The sequence below is a fragment of the Neltuma alba genome, unplaced genomic scaffold, assembly GCF_004799145.2.
Source record: "Neltuma alba isolate B1F8T4 unplaced genomic scaffold, ASM479914v2 tig00013084_pilon, whole genome shotgun sequence".
Classification (NCBI taxonomy): Eukaryota; Viridiplantae; Streptophyta; class Magnoliopsida; order Fabales; family Fabaceae; genus Neltuma; species Neltuma alba.
Window position 1 is genome coordinate 56,205 of NW_021637412.1, and position 19,591 is coordinate 75,795.

Here is a 19,591-nt window from a genome sequence, read left to right on the forward strand (position 1 = left end):
TAGGATCCTGGAGAAAAAATGTCGACTTTATCTTATTCTGGTAGTCCTTAAGCTAATGCCTTTTTCCATTATTGTCTTCTATTTTTCCCGCTTTAGGCCAGAAATCCTTTTCTACTCTTTCCGGAATAAGAGGAGGCTTTAATCTAAACTTGTTTCGCGAAGATTCGAATTAGGTCGGAGTGCTTCATGTTATGTAAAACTGACTCAGGAAAATATTCCTTTTTACTATATAAGGACGAAATTCATGCTTCACCACTTTCCTTTTATGCAATATAACCCCTTATGAAACATTGTCTTTTTGCCATAACGTATGACATCAATCACATAGTCACGCCATTACCATCCTTGTATTAGGTTACTACTACTACTACTTCGAGCTGTCTCCTTATCTCCTCACAAGACACTGGATTTCATTTCAGGGAATGTACACTTCGGAGATCCCCGAGATGGCAAATTGGGATCGTTTAGGCACTTCGTTGTTAAAGTACTTCGGTTCCTGAATCAGAACCTTTTTTTTATTTAAAAACACGATTGTCGATTAGAACCCCCTGTTTACATTAAAAGGATTTGCATCCTATTTATCACCCCCATCTACCCCACCTTTACTGTTAGACCTAAATTAGAAGGGACTTCAGTCCCAAAAAAAAAAGAAGAAGAAGAACTGATTTGATTGATCACGAAATGAAGATAGATGAGGGCCTCTTTTTTTTTTTTTTTTTTTTGGTGACCTGAAGATAGATGAGGTTACGGCAGGAAAAGGGGAAGGCCAGGGGGACCTCAGATGAGGTTTGCACCCTAAGAAAATTACGAGGCAATATGACATGAAGGCATCCATCTTTCCGGTTTTGACTTTAAAGCTCAAGTGGGACGAAGTGTTTTTCTATTTATGAAATCACAAACAAAAAAAAAGAGAATTACAATAAGGCTTAAAAAAAACCTAAAAAGTTTCAATAAGAACAAATAACAAGTTTTAAAAAGAAAAAAATAACTCGAGACTTATTTTATAACTTTTTTTAAAAATCTTATTATAATTTTTTCCCAAAAAAAAAGAAAGTAGTGTTCAACGTAGCTGCGGGGTTCAACTAGGGTCGACCCCAACCCAACCCAAATCGGGATAATTAGCTCATCGCTGGGGACCCACAGTTTTGACATACAAAAAAGGCAGAATGCTTTGATGTTTTTCCGGAAAACAAAATCGGAAGGTTTTAGAGCAAAGATTTATCGGCTCAACATGATGCATTGTCAAAGTATTTATCGAACGGCAGGTGGATAGCCAATAAAAACAAGGCACCTTAAAGAGTGGCGGCTCCACCATTAACACCAGCAACTGACAGCCCAGTGCAAGATAAACTTACCGAACGGCAGCCCAAGCAGACCAGATAACCAAGCTTCCCTAGTTGAGGACTTGAGGCAGACAATAGGCCAGTTCGGCATAGCATTTAGATAAAATATGTTTTTATATATTTATCTCGTATTTTATAATTCATAATTAACCGGAGCTATTTTAAATAAGTTTAATAAAGATAAATTTTCACACACGAACTCGGTGGATGACCTTCCAGCCCTATTCAATACAAGCATGGAGGATGATCGAAGATTCGTATGATATTCTATCCTTCGCCCTCTCCTGCGATTGAAGAAAAAGTTGAAACCCATAATTTGCAGAAACGCATTCATATCATAGTGCTCTCGGGATCTCAGTGCCTCATCCTTTAAGTATTATTAAAAAGTTTCACGGGTGATCCCCTTTATGCGACGGAGAAGCGAGAAGCAAATAGCGATGACTTTATAACAGGTTGTTGACAACAGGAGGCATAGGATAATATGAATCCAAACTGCGTAATTCACAATTTAACAAATGAATTATAAAACAACATAAAATTATCAAAAGACAATAAAGGACAGTATCGTTTGTCTTTTTCTTTCCTTTTTTTTTGGGGGGGGGGTTCATCATATCCGAGCAACGTAGGAATTTGCCTGCGTAACGTATCTCACCCAACGATAAGGCTCCGAAGCTCGGGATTTCTTAGCTATCTGCAAGTATTTTACCTGCATCAAAGAAACATATCAAGCACTCAGCACCTTCAAACGTACTCTGAGACAGACGAAACCAGCAATTTTTAGGCTTGGAATAGCACAGGCAATAGTGGCATTTCTAGTTTCACCGGTCCAAGTCATTGCAGAATGTAGACCATTTACCCAATCAGATTTTTCCCTTTGGAGGGGAGAGAGAGGTTGAATTCATGAAAATAACATTCCCATTCACAGAGTCCACAACTGTCAAGATACTAGCCTGAAACCCAACTGATCTACAATCGGGGTACTGAATCTTGGTAATATAGAGAAGCTGATAAAATATGTTTACCTGAAGCCGTGACACATTGTACATTGGAATGGTAAATGTCATGCTGACAGGTCCAGACTCCTTTGTTATATTCCCTTTTGAACAAAATATTATACAATTGTGAAGATCAAACGATAATTAAACTTAACAAAAGGCAAACTACTCATTCTACGCATCAAGCAATTAAAAAAGACAAGTACCATGCGATTCTTGAGAGAATGTTAGCTTCGCACGTAGTGTATGCTCAGATCCACCGACAATCTGTTTGGTAGCACTTGTCAGTCATTATTTTCTCGAGTAAGAACTCTTTAAAACTTGCTTTTCATGTAGCAACCACGAAGTCAAGAGTGCAAAAGAATAAACTAGTAAAAATATAGATTTTCTTAACATAAATAACTTTCAGAGATTGACAAGAAGCATTGCCTTCTTCAAACTCCACTCTAGCTTCTTATTTGCTTCCTTGAAGTCAGTTGTCTCTCCAACAGCTCCAGGGCTCAACTCAAAATTAACCCTGAGAAAATGCCAGGAAATAACTTATATCAGAAACTACAACACAAGTAAGGAGTAACACCTTTATGAGTGTCTTTTCATATGCAAAGAATTACGATTTTCCCAAGTTCTCGTCTTGGAATTTATCCAACAGGCAAAGAAAATCAGCAAGCATGATCTGCTAGTCTTTCTGACGAAGTTAAGAATTCTCTGCAAAACTACTTAATGTGCATTCTTTCAAAATTCTTTTAATTTCTTCAGAGTCTAACATATAGAACGCAACACGTTGATGCAGTCTTTGAACAGTGATCTATAAGAATGGTTCCTTTCATTCTTAAAAGGCATTCTTTCTGAAATTTTTTAAATTTCATACTTAAAAAAAAAGCACTACATGAAACTATGTTGTCTTATGGAGGCTTCTGAAATTAATTTAAAAGAAGCATTGGCTTCTTTAAAACACATCAATTGCACCAGAACATTTTATGGAAATTAAGCTAGCATGGGATGCCTAAGTCCCATATGGAGTAGCATGGGATGTCCTCTAGAGTATTTAAGTGGGTCAGTTTCCCACCTTAGTTTTTGGGGCGGGACCCATTTGACTATTTGAGTAACTATCACTTAGTATCAGAGTTGGTGGCTAGCCTTTCCTATGGAGGACTCTGACCAACAAGGATGTCAAGTGAAGTATCGTAGAGTGGAGTGTCAAGATGTCAACCCTCCAAAAGGGACAATTGATGGAGACTAAGGTAGTATGGGATGCCCAAGTCTCACTTTAAGTAGCATGGGATATTATTTTATAGGATATTTAAGCGGGTTAATTCTGTCATCTTCGTAGCTAACTTTTGGGAGAAAGTTCTTCATCCCACTTGAGCACCCATCAACAGTAGACACAGATTTTAATCAATTGCAAATCACTGTCTACAATAAGTCTCTTTTATCCAGTGATATAGAGGAAAATGAAACAAAACCTGGTCGTATATTTGGGTAGTGGCATCTGCACCTTGACAGTGTTTGCAGTTACACTTGAACCAAATTCAGCATATATCTTAAGAATCACCTCGGCCTGCAATTGCCATTTCACAGATGTTTAGTGAGTCCTAGGTGGGAAAATGAAAATATTTGACATAAAGGATGAAGGATGAGAAGAAGATTTTCTCTTTTTGTATTCTGAAAAAAATTGATGTAACCTTGAGGGGCCCTGCTTCTTCAATTAAAGCATTAATACGAAAAGGAGGCCTGAACTCCTGAGTCATACGGTAGTTCATTACAGGAAACTCACCATCTGGTGGTATCTACAATTAGCAGTAAGAGACAACCGTTAAACTGAGTAATCAAGAGGGAGCAAACCAGAACAGTGCTTTAATGTGAAATTGGATAACCCATAAAGCCACATTTTCATACACACCAGAGACAGTGTTCTGTCCACATCAAAACTATCAAGACGAACGGACTCATGGAAATTACAGTCATCCAATATCACGGCTCCAGGACCAGATGAACTGCGATAACCTGCTATTGAAAAAGGTTTATGCAAGCAGTCATAGAAACACATGAAATTTAAAGACCTAATCAAAGAACAATATCTCCTCATATTAGAACATAATAAACAGTAATCCCCCGATTATAATCAAATGAGAGAGGTTCTTTCTAAACTTAAATGACCACATCGAAAGAAAAAAAAAGGGATCCAAATTACAAAAGTACAACTGCACATCATGGTATGGTATCTAATTTCCAGAACCTTTAAAAAAAAAAAAAAAATCTCTTTACTTGTCTCTGAAATGAGGAAACAGGCAAAACCCAAAGCACAAATGTTCAACTGGAGAAATAAGCGATGAATTGGGGATGACAAAGACCCAAATAGAAGAGAAAAATACCGTATATCGGTCCTTGGCCCCTTCCTATGGCAAGGTCATCATTAAGAGCTAATCGAATTTCAGGATTGCCAGTAAGATAGCTTTTCATTTGTATGGTGCCATCAATTTCTGAAGTCAGTATGTATCCCTAAACAAATCACATATAATGTGTTAAAATGACTAATAAAATATACGACAAGCAAACTATTTGACATTGCAAATAAAGGAAACAAAAAGGAAGATTTAACTAGCACACACCATTTATCAAGAAAAAATTGTTGTAACAAGACTCATAATACTGCACTTCAACACCTCGCCACTCAAAACCGATCCTGGAGGGCTGCGAAACTAAACACTGACTAGCCCTACACATACTTTGATAACTTATTCTGCAGTAACTAATATCTTAACAAGAATAAAACTTTTCAGGCCAAAAAAAAAAAAGAAAAAACTACAAAATCATGCAAAACATTATCTCAAAATATCTAGCAATATAACCCACTTTGAGATGCTAGCTACAGCTCTTAAAAGGGTAAATCATCAGAGCATCAGGAAAGATATAAAATAATGGATTAAAGGCCAAGCCCTTCCATTTTACATTAAATCAAACAGTCTGTAAATAGATATCTTGTTAAATTTGATCGCACTTAGACTAAATATTTCTATGTTTTTGTGGAACTTTGAACAGTAACTATTCAGGCAATATTTCAAACACTCGTGAGTTCAGACAGATGAAACAAAGCCAAAATAATAATTATTATGGATTCGAAGTCACATTATGATACATGTACTCACACTGGAGCTAAAGGTGATGCTGATTTTCTCAATTACGTCAACAAAGATTTCCTCCCTATTTCTGCCCCAGGCTCTGTAGCTATAACTGATTTTGTGACAGCTATTCCTGGCATTCTTTTAGCCCTTTGCTGAAATCAATCAAATTTGAGGATTACTAGCATAAAGGGTGCAAATAATGATTATAAATAGAATACCATAAAGTTCCTTATAGAGATTACCGCAAAAATTGCAGCAGGTTCGAGAGGTGGCAAACGAGGAGCATCAACCACAAGTGGCTCATTGAAAACATAGGATTTTAACACCTCTGTGGATGTTGTTTGGACATAACCAAAGTCCTGGAAAAGAGAAAGTCATCAACTTTGATGTTAGCAAGGATTTCAAGGGGGAACTATACTTATTCACAACTCATCTTACAATAGCAGTAAAGCCGTATCATAGTTTGTGGTTGGGCCCTTTTCATTCTTTTCCGACAACTTTAGGTAGGTTTCACATTTCCATAACTGCCAGATCCATTTGGTGCAATTAAGAATTTAATAAAGAATCAGATAAAAAAGAGTATACGAGACTCACAATGACTTCATCAAGCAACTCATATACAAGCACAAAGTTCTTTCGTAATGTGTCTTCATTGAGAACTCCAAGGTAATCTTTAATAACACGAGCAATCCTTTGTAAAAGCTCTAAGGCAAAGGAAGGTGATATATTAACCCTTGTGGTTGCAACAAACAATAGTCCAACAACCTTCACATGGAAGTAGTTCACACCATCCACATTCTATCAACACAGAAAAAATCATGCATAAGTCGACATTTTATACCAGATAAGCAAAAGCATAGTGTGAGTGTGTGTGTATTCATATATTGTATAAAGGTTGAATGCATGAAAACATCAAAACACATGCCTTTCAAGGCACTTTCATGTTTGAGGATTGAGATTTAATACTATCAAAACCATCAGAGTCTACGAAGGCAGAATCTATCTCTTCTAGATTTTACATTCAACTGTTTTCTACTCATCAGATATGATGGTAGTTTAAACTTTAAAATGCACTTCCTGCTTCAGGAAAATAATACCTACAAAGACAGGTGGTGCCTCCTCCTGCCCATCCTCTTTCCAAAACTTTACTTTTCGGAAGAATATCTCTGCACTTCCATTTTGCACATCTCCACGATCTGCCAATTGCAAGAAATAGGCAGCCATAACCATTTAGGATTTGATAGCAATATTCTCAAAGTATTAGGATAGGTATAAGTAAAGAACTAATAAGAACTTTTGTATGATAACATACTCATAATTAGTCATATTGTTCTTAACTCCACTACGTTCACTATTTACAATAGCACTTGCACAGTATAGGTGACCGTATCTTCATATCTCATGCAGCATCATAGTTTAATACCATAAGATTCAATTTACTAGTTCAAGAACACATAAAATTCCAAGCAGCTTCAATCAAAAAATGAACATAAAAAAAACATATTGTGCGACATCTGATAAAGAAGAGAAAAGATAAACCAAGAGGCATCTGCCAAAAAAAAAAAGAATCACGGCAATTTCATGAATTCCTAAACAACCTTGTTGCTGGCGTTAGTAAAATGACGTCCAGATTCGTGGGACGCTAGACTCGGTATGATGATGACTCTTTGTCTAGATAACACAGAATGCACATTCAATTCCAAAAAGTTGTGCCATAGTATATTGACAGAGCTTAAATAACATGCTGAGGGAAAACTATACAACAGATTACACCAGTTATCAATCCAAACCTCATTCTTCTCTTGAAGTGCATTTCCACAAGCAATTCCAAACTATGTCAAAACAAACTAATAACCGGCGGTTTCCATTGTATTTGATTTCAAGGAAGACAGCAAGCTTTGAGTTTTTTTTTTTTTTTCAATCTTCCAGAGAAGTGATTAACTTAAGAAGATAATTCAAGCAAGATCTGGAAGTATAAACTGATATTTTTCATAAAAGAAGCTCATTATGGATCGGCAAGTAAAAACAAAGCCAAAAAAATATGAAAAACTAGAACGAGAACGTAATAAATACTTAGAAACGAAATTTATAATACAGTTTAGAGAAAACGTCGGATTGAACGGCATTAGATCCAAGAACAATGTATTCTGGAATACAAAATCGGGAAAGGAAAAGTACGTCCATGTGAGAGAGGAGGAGCTTACAGTCTCGAAAGACGATGTTATCGCCACGCTGGGACAAAACGAAGAACTGCGAGATCATGACTTCTTCGGCGTTAGTTCACGCAGGGTGCACGGTCAGCTGCTGCCTTAGCTATGGCTAGCTGTTTTCCTTTCCGCTGACGGGCGCGTTGCTGCCCGTGTTATAAAAGGATTTTCTCCCAGTCACACCCGCTGAGACAATTGCAGTGTTTTATTTTTCCCTTTGTGAAAATTCCTTCCCGTCCCTCGTAAAAAATTTCTTTTGGCAGTTAACTAAATCACACACATTTATTATTACATCCGGTCCTAATTATAAGATTTATTTAACTAATTTTAAGAGATTAAATAACTAAATTGAACTAGTTATTTGTTCTAAATAAATGTTGTCTTTATTAAAATATCCTTGTTAATCAAGTGTATTGACTAGAACTGTAATTATTAGAAGGACTAGAAAAAATTGAGTAAATATGAGAGATAAAGTGGATTGGAGTCTTATATTTAAGACCAAAATAAAAGTCAAACAAGGTGTTGTATTAAGGATCGGAGGTAGTATCTAAAGATTTCTAAAGGATTTATAGTGAAAGTGTTTAAAATAATTGATAAAAATTAAGTAGCCTTATGGGGATGATATATTAAATTAAAAGAACAAATCACATAATTTGTAGACGACAAATAATGCAATATAAAAGTTAAATCACTTTATATTAACATTGATTCGTTTTTTATATAACTTAGAGTATCTTTAAATCACTTTGAACTTGAAACTAATCTCTATCAGATCAGGAATATTAAGGTTAAAGTACTCCTAATAAATGCGTTGTTTAGAATATTCTCCTCCTTATAAGATGAAACCACTTACCATTTTAATTAACAATTTATTATTATATTGACATTAATTGTTAATAGTAGCAGTGATGACCATAAATAATTAAATATGCTCTGGGCATTCATCCCATAAACTCCTTTCCTAATGATTCATAATTATAAAAATACTAATTATGTATAGACATATTTTGAACTTTGAAGAGACTCTAATTCTAGTAATGAAAAGCCAGGTCCCTTCCCTCCGAGTGAGGGGGGGGGGGAATTAAGAAGGTCGGTAGGCTTTGATGCATCCGAATTTTTCATCTATATTATTAAGTCCCTTTACAAAACAAAAAATGAATAACATTAAATTCTTATTTTCCAATGGCTTTAGAGTAAGGCACAGAGTGGTATTAAGTGTGTAGTGGTTTGTCTTGAAGTGGGGGCTAATTAGTTTACAAGTTTTGTTATCGAGAAAGGCGATGCCTTGAACAATCAGCAGTAACATGTGGTAATGAGGATGTGGCCCAAATTGAGTCTGATGGCCAACATGAGGACTTCTTGGGACACAATGAACAACGCCCTAACATCAACACCAAAATTCTTGGTCTTTAACACTATAACTGCGTTCTTTAACATTGCATCCTCTCCAATCAAGTGTCCATTTCTCAAAGGAGCAATTTGAAAAATCATAGTATCCTCCATGAAGAGAAAGCAACTCCTTTTTCACTCTTTCTTCTATCCAAGGGTAACTCAGCAAGTTCAATAGTGATTGGTTTAGAGACTCCTGCAACCATTCCATAAACATTCATTTGAGTCAGTAACAGAGCCAGTACAATTCAAGCAATTTGGCCAAGTACTGAAGGAGAGCCAACTCTTTCATGCACTTCTTGCATAGAATTGTGCGCGTAAAAACCAGTGCCTATGTATGAATTTTTCTTGAGAAAGATTATATACCTTCTCACAGAATCTGCATCGCATACCAAAGCCAAGATGAGCTGTGGCAGCTTTTGTCCTCGACTTGGCAACTTTCCCATTAACAACCCATTTGTTAATGAAGCTCCTGGGGCAAACGTTAATTCTATGATTTTATTTGCTAAACGTAAACCAGAACTCCTGAACGTTCATTTTCTTTTTTCTTTTTTTTGGGTAAGAGATAATTTTGATAAAACAAACCTCGATTCGACGTCTTCTTGTATATTCATCAACGTTTCAATTCCAGCACAATTGCTATGACCAACAACTAGAATATTTTCAACCTGAAAATGAAACTAAACATTTTTCAATCACGCAGTCATAAAGGGAGAGTGCTTCATCCTTTGCTCTATAGATCATCTAATTCCAGAAATTTATTCCTTTTTGAGATATATCTATAGTCTCCATCATTTAACTTTACTCTCTTAGTAGATAACGTGCCTTGAGAATAGTTACAGCAAACTCAAGAGCAGCATTACACTCAGTTGCTCCATTCTGCCCAAAAAAGCAAAAGAAATATATTACATGAGGTCAGGATTTAGACTAGGTTTGAGACAATGGGCAATCATCTGACCGCACAAAATTCAGAAGCAACGATTGAAGCACCTTCATGGGAGGAACAAGATTGGCGATGTTACGTATCATGAAGGCATCTCCAGGTTGAAATCCTAAAATGTTAGAGGGACATACCCTAGAGTCTGCACAAGCAATTACCATGAACTGTACTGGGATTTGTCAGTTATGAATGAACCTTCTCTTAGTTTAACTACTAAAATATGGAGTGACGTAGCATTGAAGAACTTCAGAAATTAACCAAAAACAAAACAAGGAAGACTATAATAAGTAAAACAAATGAACTCTGGAAACATGTGTTACCACCTTTGGAGACTGAGCTTCAGCAAGAGCTTGAAAATGCTCCAACTCTTTCCTGTCTAAATGCAACTTAGCTCGTAAGATACTTCACAGAGATGACAAAGACCAAATGCCAACTGACCACTACTCACAGGTATTTTTGGTTCTTGAAACTCAGAAACCTCTGTCTCATCACACCAAATAAGTCCTGTCTATCATCATTTTCAACTGTGGGACCAAGGTTTGGGCCGTTATACTCTTTACTGAGTCCAAGATAATTTGGAGCAACTGGTTGTTTCTCCCTAAAGGAAAGGGAAAATAGCAAGTGAATGAAAGTTCTCTAGCCAGGATACTTGGTTAAAATAGCCGAATTCGTTGCAGTTTATAGCGACAAATAAAGCTAGAAGGGTAAGCCTTTCTTCAAACAGCAGAATAGCTCACAATGTTATAGAGCACAAGTTCGAATTTTTAAGCGAGCCCAAATCTTAATAATGTCACTTTTTAAGTTGAATTTCAATCCATGTTAGCCGGTGTTTCAAAGCCTGACTTACTTTATCGAAGGCGAGAGTGCTGCTTCACTTCTTGCCCATTTCGCCTGAACACCCAGCAAGAGCGGGAAAAAAAAAATCAGCTAGGAACAAAACGAAGAACAAAAGAACCATGAAGAAAGAAACATTAGATCAACAGGCTGATAGCTTATCATCAACAACAGATAATTGAAACAGTTTGGCCTTCAATTATAGAAGCCTAAGATCAGGACGAGAGGGAAGAAACTGACGAAGTTAGGGCGAGGCATTGTTCTTGAGAAACCCAGGGATAAACTGTTTGGAGTAGAAAAGGGTGAGCACAAAGAGGAGTCCCCATGGACAGACGAAGCCACAAGAGCAAACGTTGATCGGACAAGTGAACCAGTTTTGGAGCCTGCATTTACCAAGTATACAAATTTCTATCATTGGTTTGATCTGTTTCTAGGAAAACTTCTCTTAACTGTAGAACTGCAAAATCCAGATTGGTAACTCACGGTCACGGATCAGCCACACCATCTCTTCTCTTCCTGTCTACAGCAGCCTACACCCACATCCTCACGCCGTGTCCATTTTTATCTCCCAAAATAAATTTAATTTAATATTATCTTTTAGTGATAAATCATTTGGATTTTATTATGCGCGCGTTTCTTGAGACGAAAGTTAGTTGAATGGAATTGAAGATGCTCAATTATATAGAATAGACGAATAGACTTATCCAAGTGTTCCGCGTCACCCACAAATAGTTATCCCATTATATGGGACATCCTTTCCAGACCCGGCACGACATCAACTACCTTCTTATGTCACTTCATCGCTGGCACCATTATCCATTCGACTCTTCTTTTTTGGATATTGCTATCACAACTCAGGTACCCACATCTAATCTTAAACTATTCTCCATTTTGATTCTTTTTCTTTCCTTTTTTTTTTCGGATTGCTATGAATCATGATGAATATGATCGTTCGAATGAACTGTTAGGTTTCCGCATATGCTAGCTATCCAACTTCGCTTTTTAACTTTTACATAATATAATCCTCCAAAGAAAAATGAAGGGAGGCACTAGAGGAAGAAAACACAGATGGTCTGAATTCTCAGCTTTTACTGATTCGATCCTATGTCTGCATTTGATTACATGTTCGCAGTCCCCAGCAAGAAGCCGCTTTGGCCCTCACTAGGTAAGCCGTGACAATGTCGGGCCCGTTTTTGGCCCAAGGACATTCGGCCCAATCTAGACCCCACGAGGGCCCGATTCTCTACTACAGCTGTCAAAGCCCGTTCCAGTGCCCCAACCTCCTCTTCTCCAGCAGTCCATTGGACAACCACCACACTCTTGGTTCGCCCACCAATGGTCATCATCTCGGCTCGCACCGCCTTGGCCCGAACGGAACGGATGGCCTCCTCTAGATCACGGTTCAGATTGGGCCGGTCCTCGCAGCAGAGCGTGGCTTTTACGAGTTTCCTCTCTCCGCCTCCGTCGCAGTAACTCACAGTTGCCTCGTCCGACTCTCCCGGGAACGCCCACTGCTCCGAGTCTCCGGGATCCGACCGAGATTCTCCGCTGATGGTGCTGCCCGACGAGTCTCCGTCGTGATGGCGCGTCACGTCATCAGCCTGTTTCCTCAGCTCTTTGACGTGTCGGACCACCTCTGCCAGCAACGACGCCTTGTCCGACTGCACCGGTAAAAACATTGTTAAAATTACTAGAGAGACCTCGAGTATGAGGGACTGAAAGGGAATAAGGAAGGAGCAGGAATATTCACCTTTACGGCGTTAGGGAGGAGGGAACGTAGAGTGGAGAGGTGGGCGTTGATTCGCTGCCTTCGTCTCCTCTCAGCTTCTCTATGGCTCTTGCATGCTTCCATCGACTTCCTCTCAGACTTTGATGTGGCGCTCAGAATTGGTTTCCCGTTATCCAATTCCACGGACTTGATGGATGAGCTGGGTTCCTGAGAATACGCACTCTGATCTAACCAGCTCTCAAACCCATAGAAACTCCTGAAAGGAAGCATCTTGCTTGCTTCTGTCGAACGAGAGGGATGCGATATGGGAAGAAACGCAAACGAGCACGTAGAGGTAATGCGAAGTGAAAAGTAGAGAAGGTCTAGGACGTAAGGCGTGATGGGCAGCTTTTGGGGCGGAAGAGTACGTACATGGGAGACAGAGAGAGTGAAAAGCAGAGGGAAAAGGAATAGTAATAAGGAGCGAAGAGAAGACAAAGGTAGAAGAAGGTTTGAACTGTAGTAGAAGAGAATGAGCCCAGGAGACACATAAGACTGGTACTTTTCCTTTCTTGTTGAAAACGTCTGAAAAGAAAGCAGCCAGAAAATAAAATAAAAGTGGAGGATGGAGTGGGAGAGACTTACCGAGGGAGGAAGGAGGAATAGGGAGAATAGGAGAAAGGTTAAACTTGTGACCTCTGACGCCTGAGAGACCTGCAGATCAGATCATCAGAGAGTAACTAGTGCCTGCTACGTGCACAATAGAGAGAGCTGGGGTCAGAACTCAGAAATGACTACACCCATTACGCACCTTAATTTGTTCTCATTTGCGGACAAAGAAACACGAAAAGCTTTAGCTTTAACCATCTCTGTTCGCTTTTTCAAACTATTTTGACTGTGTTGGAGGGTGAGAGGGTGGGTGTGTGAATGCGGATTGTGGAGTAATTACTTCGTATTTAAAGGGGGGGGGGGAAAACAGAGACCTCCGAAGTTATGACTATGATTTGATGATAAAGACGTCATCTTCTAAGTACTAAACAAAGTGAAAAAAGCCACATCAACTAATGCGACATGAAAAACGCAAGGGAGTAAGAAGAGGAGAAGTAGAGAAGTGATGAAGTGGGTTTTGAAGGAGGCGAGGTGGGCGGAGCTAATTTGTGGTAAATGGTTCGTGGAGAAGAGAGAGCGGCGTGTTGTGTGCAAAGGGGAAAATAAGGGAGCAGTCATTTTCAAACGGGCAAAAAGAAGGCACTGTTACTTAATACATACAGTCTCCTACGGCGGCGCCGACAACTATGTTAAGGGAATCAAAAGAGGACAGGCAGCAATATCCCAAGCCGACAACATCTTTTGGTCCTCTCTGATCACACCTCTCTCGTCACCTCAAAGCATCCATCGCTTTCCCACCTCCACCTTTTGATCCGATGGTTTAAATTCCTCGATCTTTACCTCTCCTCCCAAACCCGCGGACTTTTACAACCAGTATCATGTAATTACATGCTTCTTGCTCTTCAATTTCCCGGCGAGACTGGTCTACAAAATGATATTAACTATCATAGATTGATAAAAGATGGGACATGGCCTGGGTAGGGAAGGAGGGTTTTAGGGCTGTGTTTGTACATGCATATATGCATGGAGACATGCATGTGTTTTCCCCTCCGGTGGGATATTCCCGCAAGTCGACGCTGCGTACTCCAAGTTCGTCTTCAGTGTAAATTCAGTTCTGCAGCGACCAATAATACAAGGCTCTGTATTTTGCAAATCCCCAAAGGCAAGTTGGCTAGCTTGCTAGCTGCTTACCGATTCATTATTTGTCCCGTTCCAGGGAAATATTTAATGAAAAACAATGACAATTATTTGGGGAAAAAAATATTGACCGGGAAGTCACCTTTTCCCTTATTGTAGGGCGGGCAGAGGGCAACGGGCAGTATTCTTATCCTAATTAGGGGTGTTCACGGGACGGATCGGGACCGGGACAGGCCCGTCCCGGTCCGTCCCGATGAACAGTAACGGGACAGATTTTCTGTCCCGTGTCCCGGTCCGTCCCGAAATAATTTTTTTTTTTTTTTTTTAAAAAATCTAATTTTTTTAATAATTATATTTTTTTGAGCTTAAATCTTATAAAAACATCTTTTTTATTTGTTTGGGCACTCTTAAACAAAGCTCAAAATATTACATATAATAGTTATTAAAAACTCTAAACAAAACTTTTTTAACACAATAAAAACTTGCTAAAAATTCTAATCATCAATAATCTCAAATCATTACAAATAAAAAACTCTAAATAAATATATCCATAGTTTCATACATAATCTCAAATCTTAAAAAATATGAAAAAAATGAATTATATAAAAAATTAAAAAATTAATTTTTTTTTTTAAAAAGGAACCGGGACGGGACCGGGACGGGACGATCCCGTCCCGTGTCCCGCCCTGTCCCGGTCCCTTTTTTGTCCCGTCCCGAAAATTTTCGGGACGGATCCGTCCCGTCCCAATAAGACCGGGACCGAAACGGGTCGACCGGGACGGGCCGACCTTGAACACCCCTAATCCTAATGCATTTCCTGTACAAAGAAGTCAAAAGGAGGCGTTACATGGCGGACGAAATATCCAAGTCTTCCACTTCAAGAAGCGTTTTAGGCGAGCATCAAGGGCTATGGCCTGTGTCCGCGAGGAGTTAGGATGGAAGCAAAATGGGATCCGGTTTTTTTTTTTTTTTTTTTTGGGTGGCAACAAAATAAAGGAGGATGTGTTGGGGGGAAAGGCATGTGAAGATGTCGGGTGGACCCCACAAAGGGGGGAAATAAAAGGTAGGTAATATCAACATCGGGTGTCAGTGGCACTGCAACCACAGCACAGACGCTGCTTCAGAAGGTTTTGCTGTAACAGTATGCAACTCTCTACGTGTCTTATGCACATACTCTCCCCTCTCTCTCTAAATGCAACCTTCAATTATTCAAATTGTTAATTCAATCACTCTCAACCTGTCCAATATACGGTAGCGTGTCATGTCTTCTTAATTTTGTAAGGCAGAGTTATTTCTCCACAATGCCATCACCTCAATTCTTGTCCGTTCAAGGCCTCCTCCCCAGAAAAATTAGCACATACTGATATCAAAAATTCAAAAATTCGGTCCTGCCGTCCCAATTATTAACATGACATATTAACGGGAGAATTACTGAGACAAGAGAGAAAATTACTAAAAAAGTCTTAATAACTAATGAAATTATAAAAAATAGATTTTTTTAGTTGAGACTTCATAATAATTCTCCCAATATTAATTATCAGCTTGGCATTGGCAGCATGCATTTTGCATGTTGCTGCAGATCTATCACTTTCTCCATGTGTCTCCCCCATTACATCTTATGGACAACTAGTGCCCAATGATCGACGACGCTGAAGGGAGCCTGCAGCTTTTGGACGTACGCGCGCAGCAGTGATTAACCAGCACCATAAAGGAATATGCATTCCCCAAAATGTGAGTAATATATATATATATATATATATATAGAGAAGCATCTACGGATTGATCAGATCGTTTCATTAATAATTATTAACAACCGTTAAAATTAACCTTCTTAGTTAATCACTCATGTAACCCAAATTCCTTGCCTGACATTCTATATGATGTGGAACATATCCACAGAGCAATGAGCATGTCCGGAGGTTCTCTCAGTGGGAGAGAATATTATATAATAACGATCGAGACCCCCACCATTTTGCACTTGCTGATAATGAGCCCCCCACCAATACATTCTAATTGATCCTCTCTCACTATCCCACATCACCATTGGCCCAAACACGGACAAAACAGGCCAAATATCTTAAGCTTCAAATATATATATATATATATATATATAATATAACCCTTCTTTCTTTCTTTCTTTCTAATTAAGCTGGGGTGAGCAATCAGAGGCTAATGATGCAGCTAGACAATAAGGCCCTTTTCTGTTTTTCCGTTTATATGATCGTGCCAGCTTCCCACGGGCTCACATGATGGCGCGGGAAAGCATGGGCACTGTAGGTCTTCCATTAGTGGGCTTTTGCACCCCCTCTCTTGTGTGGACTTTAATCGGGTAAAAGCCCATCGAGGTAGAGCCTAGTCTAGAAGAGGGCCAGTTCATGGTTAAGGCCTGGAAAGGATTAAGCCCAAACTATGATGGGCTGTAGGAAGATCCAGCTCCCACGCATTGGTGGGGCAAGGAGAGGATTGATAACCCCTAATACTACTTCGTGGTCCTAATTATAAAATATTATCTGTAGACTAAAAATAATACTTTATAATTAAGACTGGGGGTAGTAGTAGTTATTTCAAAAAACAACTGATTCTTCGAGACTTCAAGTGAATCGATTGGTACAAGGTATTAGCATTTAGGTAACTCAGCACTCGTTTTCTGTAATTGAAGTTTCTTGGTCGAGTCTTGAGAACAGGAAAAAAATTAGTAAAATGATGGGTTTTTAACATGATCAGTTTCCTTTTTGTATCATAACATTTTTATAAAATTCATATGTGATCCTTGATGCCACTCATTAACGAATGCTATGCAGTATACACATGAGAACGTGAAATTCAAAGTCCAAACTCGTCAGTATCCTGTGTTTGACATTATTGCATTTAGGTGGGCTGTACATTTAAGTTTTACCTTTTCAGGGATATATATATACTCCTCCGGGTCTAATTATAAGACCCAATTAATTTATTTGAGGAGATTGAGGAAGTGAGTTAAGTTAGTTATTTATAATAAATAAGTGTTGTCATTCCTAAAATATCCTTGCTAATTAAGTATATTGGCTAAAACTATCATTATTAGAAGGATTATCTTGGAAAAAAATGCATAAATATAAGAGACAAAATGGATTGGGTCTTATAATTAGGACCAAATAAAAAGTCAAATTGGGTCTTATAATAAGGATCGGAGGAGTACCTAAATCCAGGAACCTAATTCAAAATCAGGTTAAACTTACATGCACTGATATGTTAATTTTTCCAATATTGCAGTATAGGATGGTAAGTCATGCCTCTTAGAAGGAGAATTAAATTAAATTTCTCAAGCAGTAAAAATTTGGTCAAATGGACAGCGAAACCTGTACAAAATCATTTGCATAAAATACAAACATGGAAATAAGGGAACAACCTCCTCAATTGATACCAACGACTATTCGGTCCGCGTAAGGACCTGCCCTCTATGCCCTATAGCTCACTTGATGGAGAATTTCGTGGACTGTGGATTATTGTAATGTTCAGATCATTTGGCAATAATTTTCACTGCCTAACTTTATAGAATCGTCACTGCCCCAGCAGCAAAGGGGGTTATCTCACACTCCCTGTCTTCTTTTAGTGTTTCACGGTTGTTACAGTGATCGGCAAACAGGGCAACCATAAACTAAACGATCCTGACAAACAACAATCTCCACATGTATTGCTTCTGTACGTTGGAAAGGATACAGTTCCACCGTCATGGAACTGTTAGGTTTTAGAAGCTACCGCTATACATTCCGCAAATCAAAACCCTGTTATCCTCAAGCGTTTCCTGCAAAACTCATAGTCTGCTCCATGATGTCCACTGTAGTGTTTGTGCAGCCCATAAGGTTTATCATATTGGTACTATTCCCAACACACGCTGTGGAAGTTTCAGCATTTTCCGAAAATGGCAATCATGATGGATTATTGACATGGCAAAAAGCTTCAGGACAGTTCTTCCTCTTCGCTTTATTGCGACGCATAAGGATCTTTCCCATGGACGCTTACACTGACCCTTCCTATGTCAGGGCTCCATAGCATATTTTCAAACTCCATTATTCACTGTGCGCCACAGGTCCCACGTCTTCCCCCCCCTCACTACCACCCACTCCCATGACTTTCTCTCTACTGTTACAGACCTCTCAAGCATTATTGGATTCAAAGCTTTCAATTTTGACAGTGAAACATTAATTATAAACAATTTTTCTTTTTTAAAAAAACATATTCCCAGGTGGCCCATAATTAGCAGATCACAGTGATGGTCCTCTCCGCAGTCAAATGAACTGGTGCACCATTGCTTAGGCTATCAATATTAACTAATTATTAATCGCCAATGCATGCAAATGTGATGGGCTTTCAAAAATAGGTAAAGAGGCAGATCTTGACGCGCTCAGTAATTTATACTTGACTATTCAGATACAAAGGGGAAGACCAAATACACACAACATCAAGGCGCTACATGGGTCGATTGTATTATAGCTACAACGTAGGGGGAAAAAGGGCCAAAAGGAGGGGAAAAATACAAAAAGGAAAACAAAGAAGCCGATAGGCTATATAATGTGGACAGGTCTTTGCAACTGTTGAATGATATATGTCCCTGATTGATAACGAAAAGGCGTTAGAAATAGATCTACGCAGCCCCTGTAACGGAAGAACCAACCCCTGTTTTTTTCTTCTCTCTTTTCCTCTCCGCCTCTTGTAACTCTGTTCATGTTGTTCGATTATTGTCTGAGGTTGGTCGGTGTCGTTTTTCCAATGTTTAATGTAAAATTTCTGGTGCCTAGAGAAACGTGGTTTCGATTATTGTCTAGTTACGTGACAACAATGAACTGTCCATAGAATATTCTCCCAAAATAGCCCCCTCTCGGCTCTCACCCCCTCCGTTCTTCTTTTCATGAAAATATATTATTGTTAATCCCTTTGTCTCCTCAGATTACATTATAGTCACTTCAAACACCGAGCATCACTCTCGCTCGCACATGGGTGGTGTGGCCTTCTTTCAAGCCATTCACCAGATTTTTCTTATTCTTCTTCGTCCTCCCCACCACAATCATACTCCTTGCACCGACTGCTTGCTGGTGAAACCCCCATCTTCTCTTTAGGCTGGACCGTCTGAGGTTGGTCGGTGTCGTTTTCCAATGTTTAATGTAAAATTTCTGGTGCCTAGAGAAACGTGGTTTCGATTATGTCTAGTTACGTGACAACAATGAACTGTAGTGGGGTTTATTTATACGGTAGGAGCCACATTTAATATTGAGTTTTAGTTTAAACCTATCGCTCTTTGTCCGTCTCTCTGTATCTTTTTCCCCCCTG

At 38.9% G+C, this 19,591-nt stretch overlaps 3 protein-coding genes across 3 annotated transcripts; all 3 read right to left on the reverse strand.

Annotated features, from left to right (window-relative positions):
• Positions 1-1,785: 1,785 nt before the first annotated feature.
• On the reverse strand, positions 1,786-7,855 carry LOC114734279 (AP-4 complex subunit mu). The gene is given in 14 exon segments (XM_028921869.1): positions 1,786-2,049; positions 2,366-2,439; positions 2,545-2,605; positions 2,768-2,855; positions 3,802-3,896; positions 4,021-4,125; positions 4,239-4,342; positions 4,711-4,837; positions 5,485-5,552; positions 5,555-5,612; positions 5,703-5,819; positions 6,055-6,258; positions 6,562-6,656; positions 7,665-7,855. Coding segments are annotated over 14 exon segments (1,353 nt in total). The 5' UTR covers positions 7,723-7,855; the 3' UTR covers positions 1,786-1,950.
• Positions 7,856-8,766: 911 nt separating this feature from the next.
• Positions 8,767-11,412, reverse strand: LOC114734305 (beta carbonic anhydrase 5, chloroplastic). Its single transcript, XM_028921915.1, has 10 exons — positions 11,314-11,412; positions 11,071-11,213; positions 10,844-10,887; positions 10,445-10,594; positions 10,320-10,368; positions 10,047-10,160; positions 9,882-9,935; positions 9,642-9,724; positions 9,423-9,528; positions 8,767-9,252 (listed from the first exon to the last, which is right to left on the reverse strand). Exons 1-10 carry the CDS (start codon positions 11,333-11,335, stop codon positions 9,055-9,057), a joined length of 963 nt encoding a protein of 320 aa, XP_028777748.1. The 5' UTR covers positions 11,336-11,412; the 3' UTR covers positions 8,767-9,054.
• A 496-nt stretch (positions 11,413-11,908) lies between these two features.
• LOC114734306 (transcription factor bHLH30-like) lies at positions 11,909-13,255 on the reverse strand. The gene is made up of 2 exons (XM_028921916.1): positions 12,581-13,255; positions 11,909-12,491 (listed from the first exon to the last, which is right to left on the reverse strand). Exons 1-2 carry the CDS (start codon positions 12,827-12,829, stop codon positions 11,949-11,951), a joined length of 792 nt encoding a protein of 263 aa, XP_028777749.1. The 5' UTR covers positions 12,830-13,255; the 3' UTR covers positions 11,909-11,948.
• Between the last annotated feature and the right edge of the window lie 6,336 nt (positions 13,256-19,591).

Excerpts from the sequence above, each read along its gene's own strand:
- LOC114734305 (XM_028921915.1), bottom strand. The coding sequence starts at position 11,335 with ATGGTGTGGCTGATCCGTGACC. Across the intron at positions 10,369-10,444 it reads TTCAAGAACCAAAAATACCT|GAAAGAGTTGGAGCATTTTC; the intron begins GTGAGTAGTGGT and ends GCATTTAGACAG. Across the intron at positions 9,936-10,046 it reads ATCTTGTTCCTCCCATGAAG|AATGGAGCAACTGAGTGTAA; the intron begins GTGCTTCAATCG and ends TTTTTTGGGCAG.
- LOC114734306 (XM_028921916.1), bottom strand. The coding sequence starts at position 12,829 with ATGCTTCCTTTCAGGAGTTTCTATGGGTTTGAGAGCTGGTTAGATCAG. Across the intron at positions 12,492-12,580 it reads TCCTCCCTAACGCCGTAAAG|TCGGACAAGGCGTCGTTGCT; the intron begins GTGAATATTCCT and ends TTACCGGTGCAG.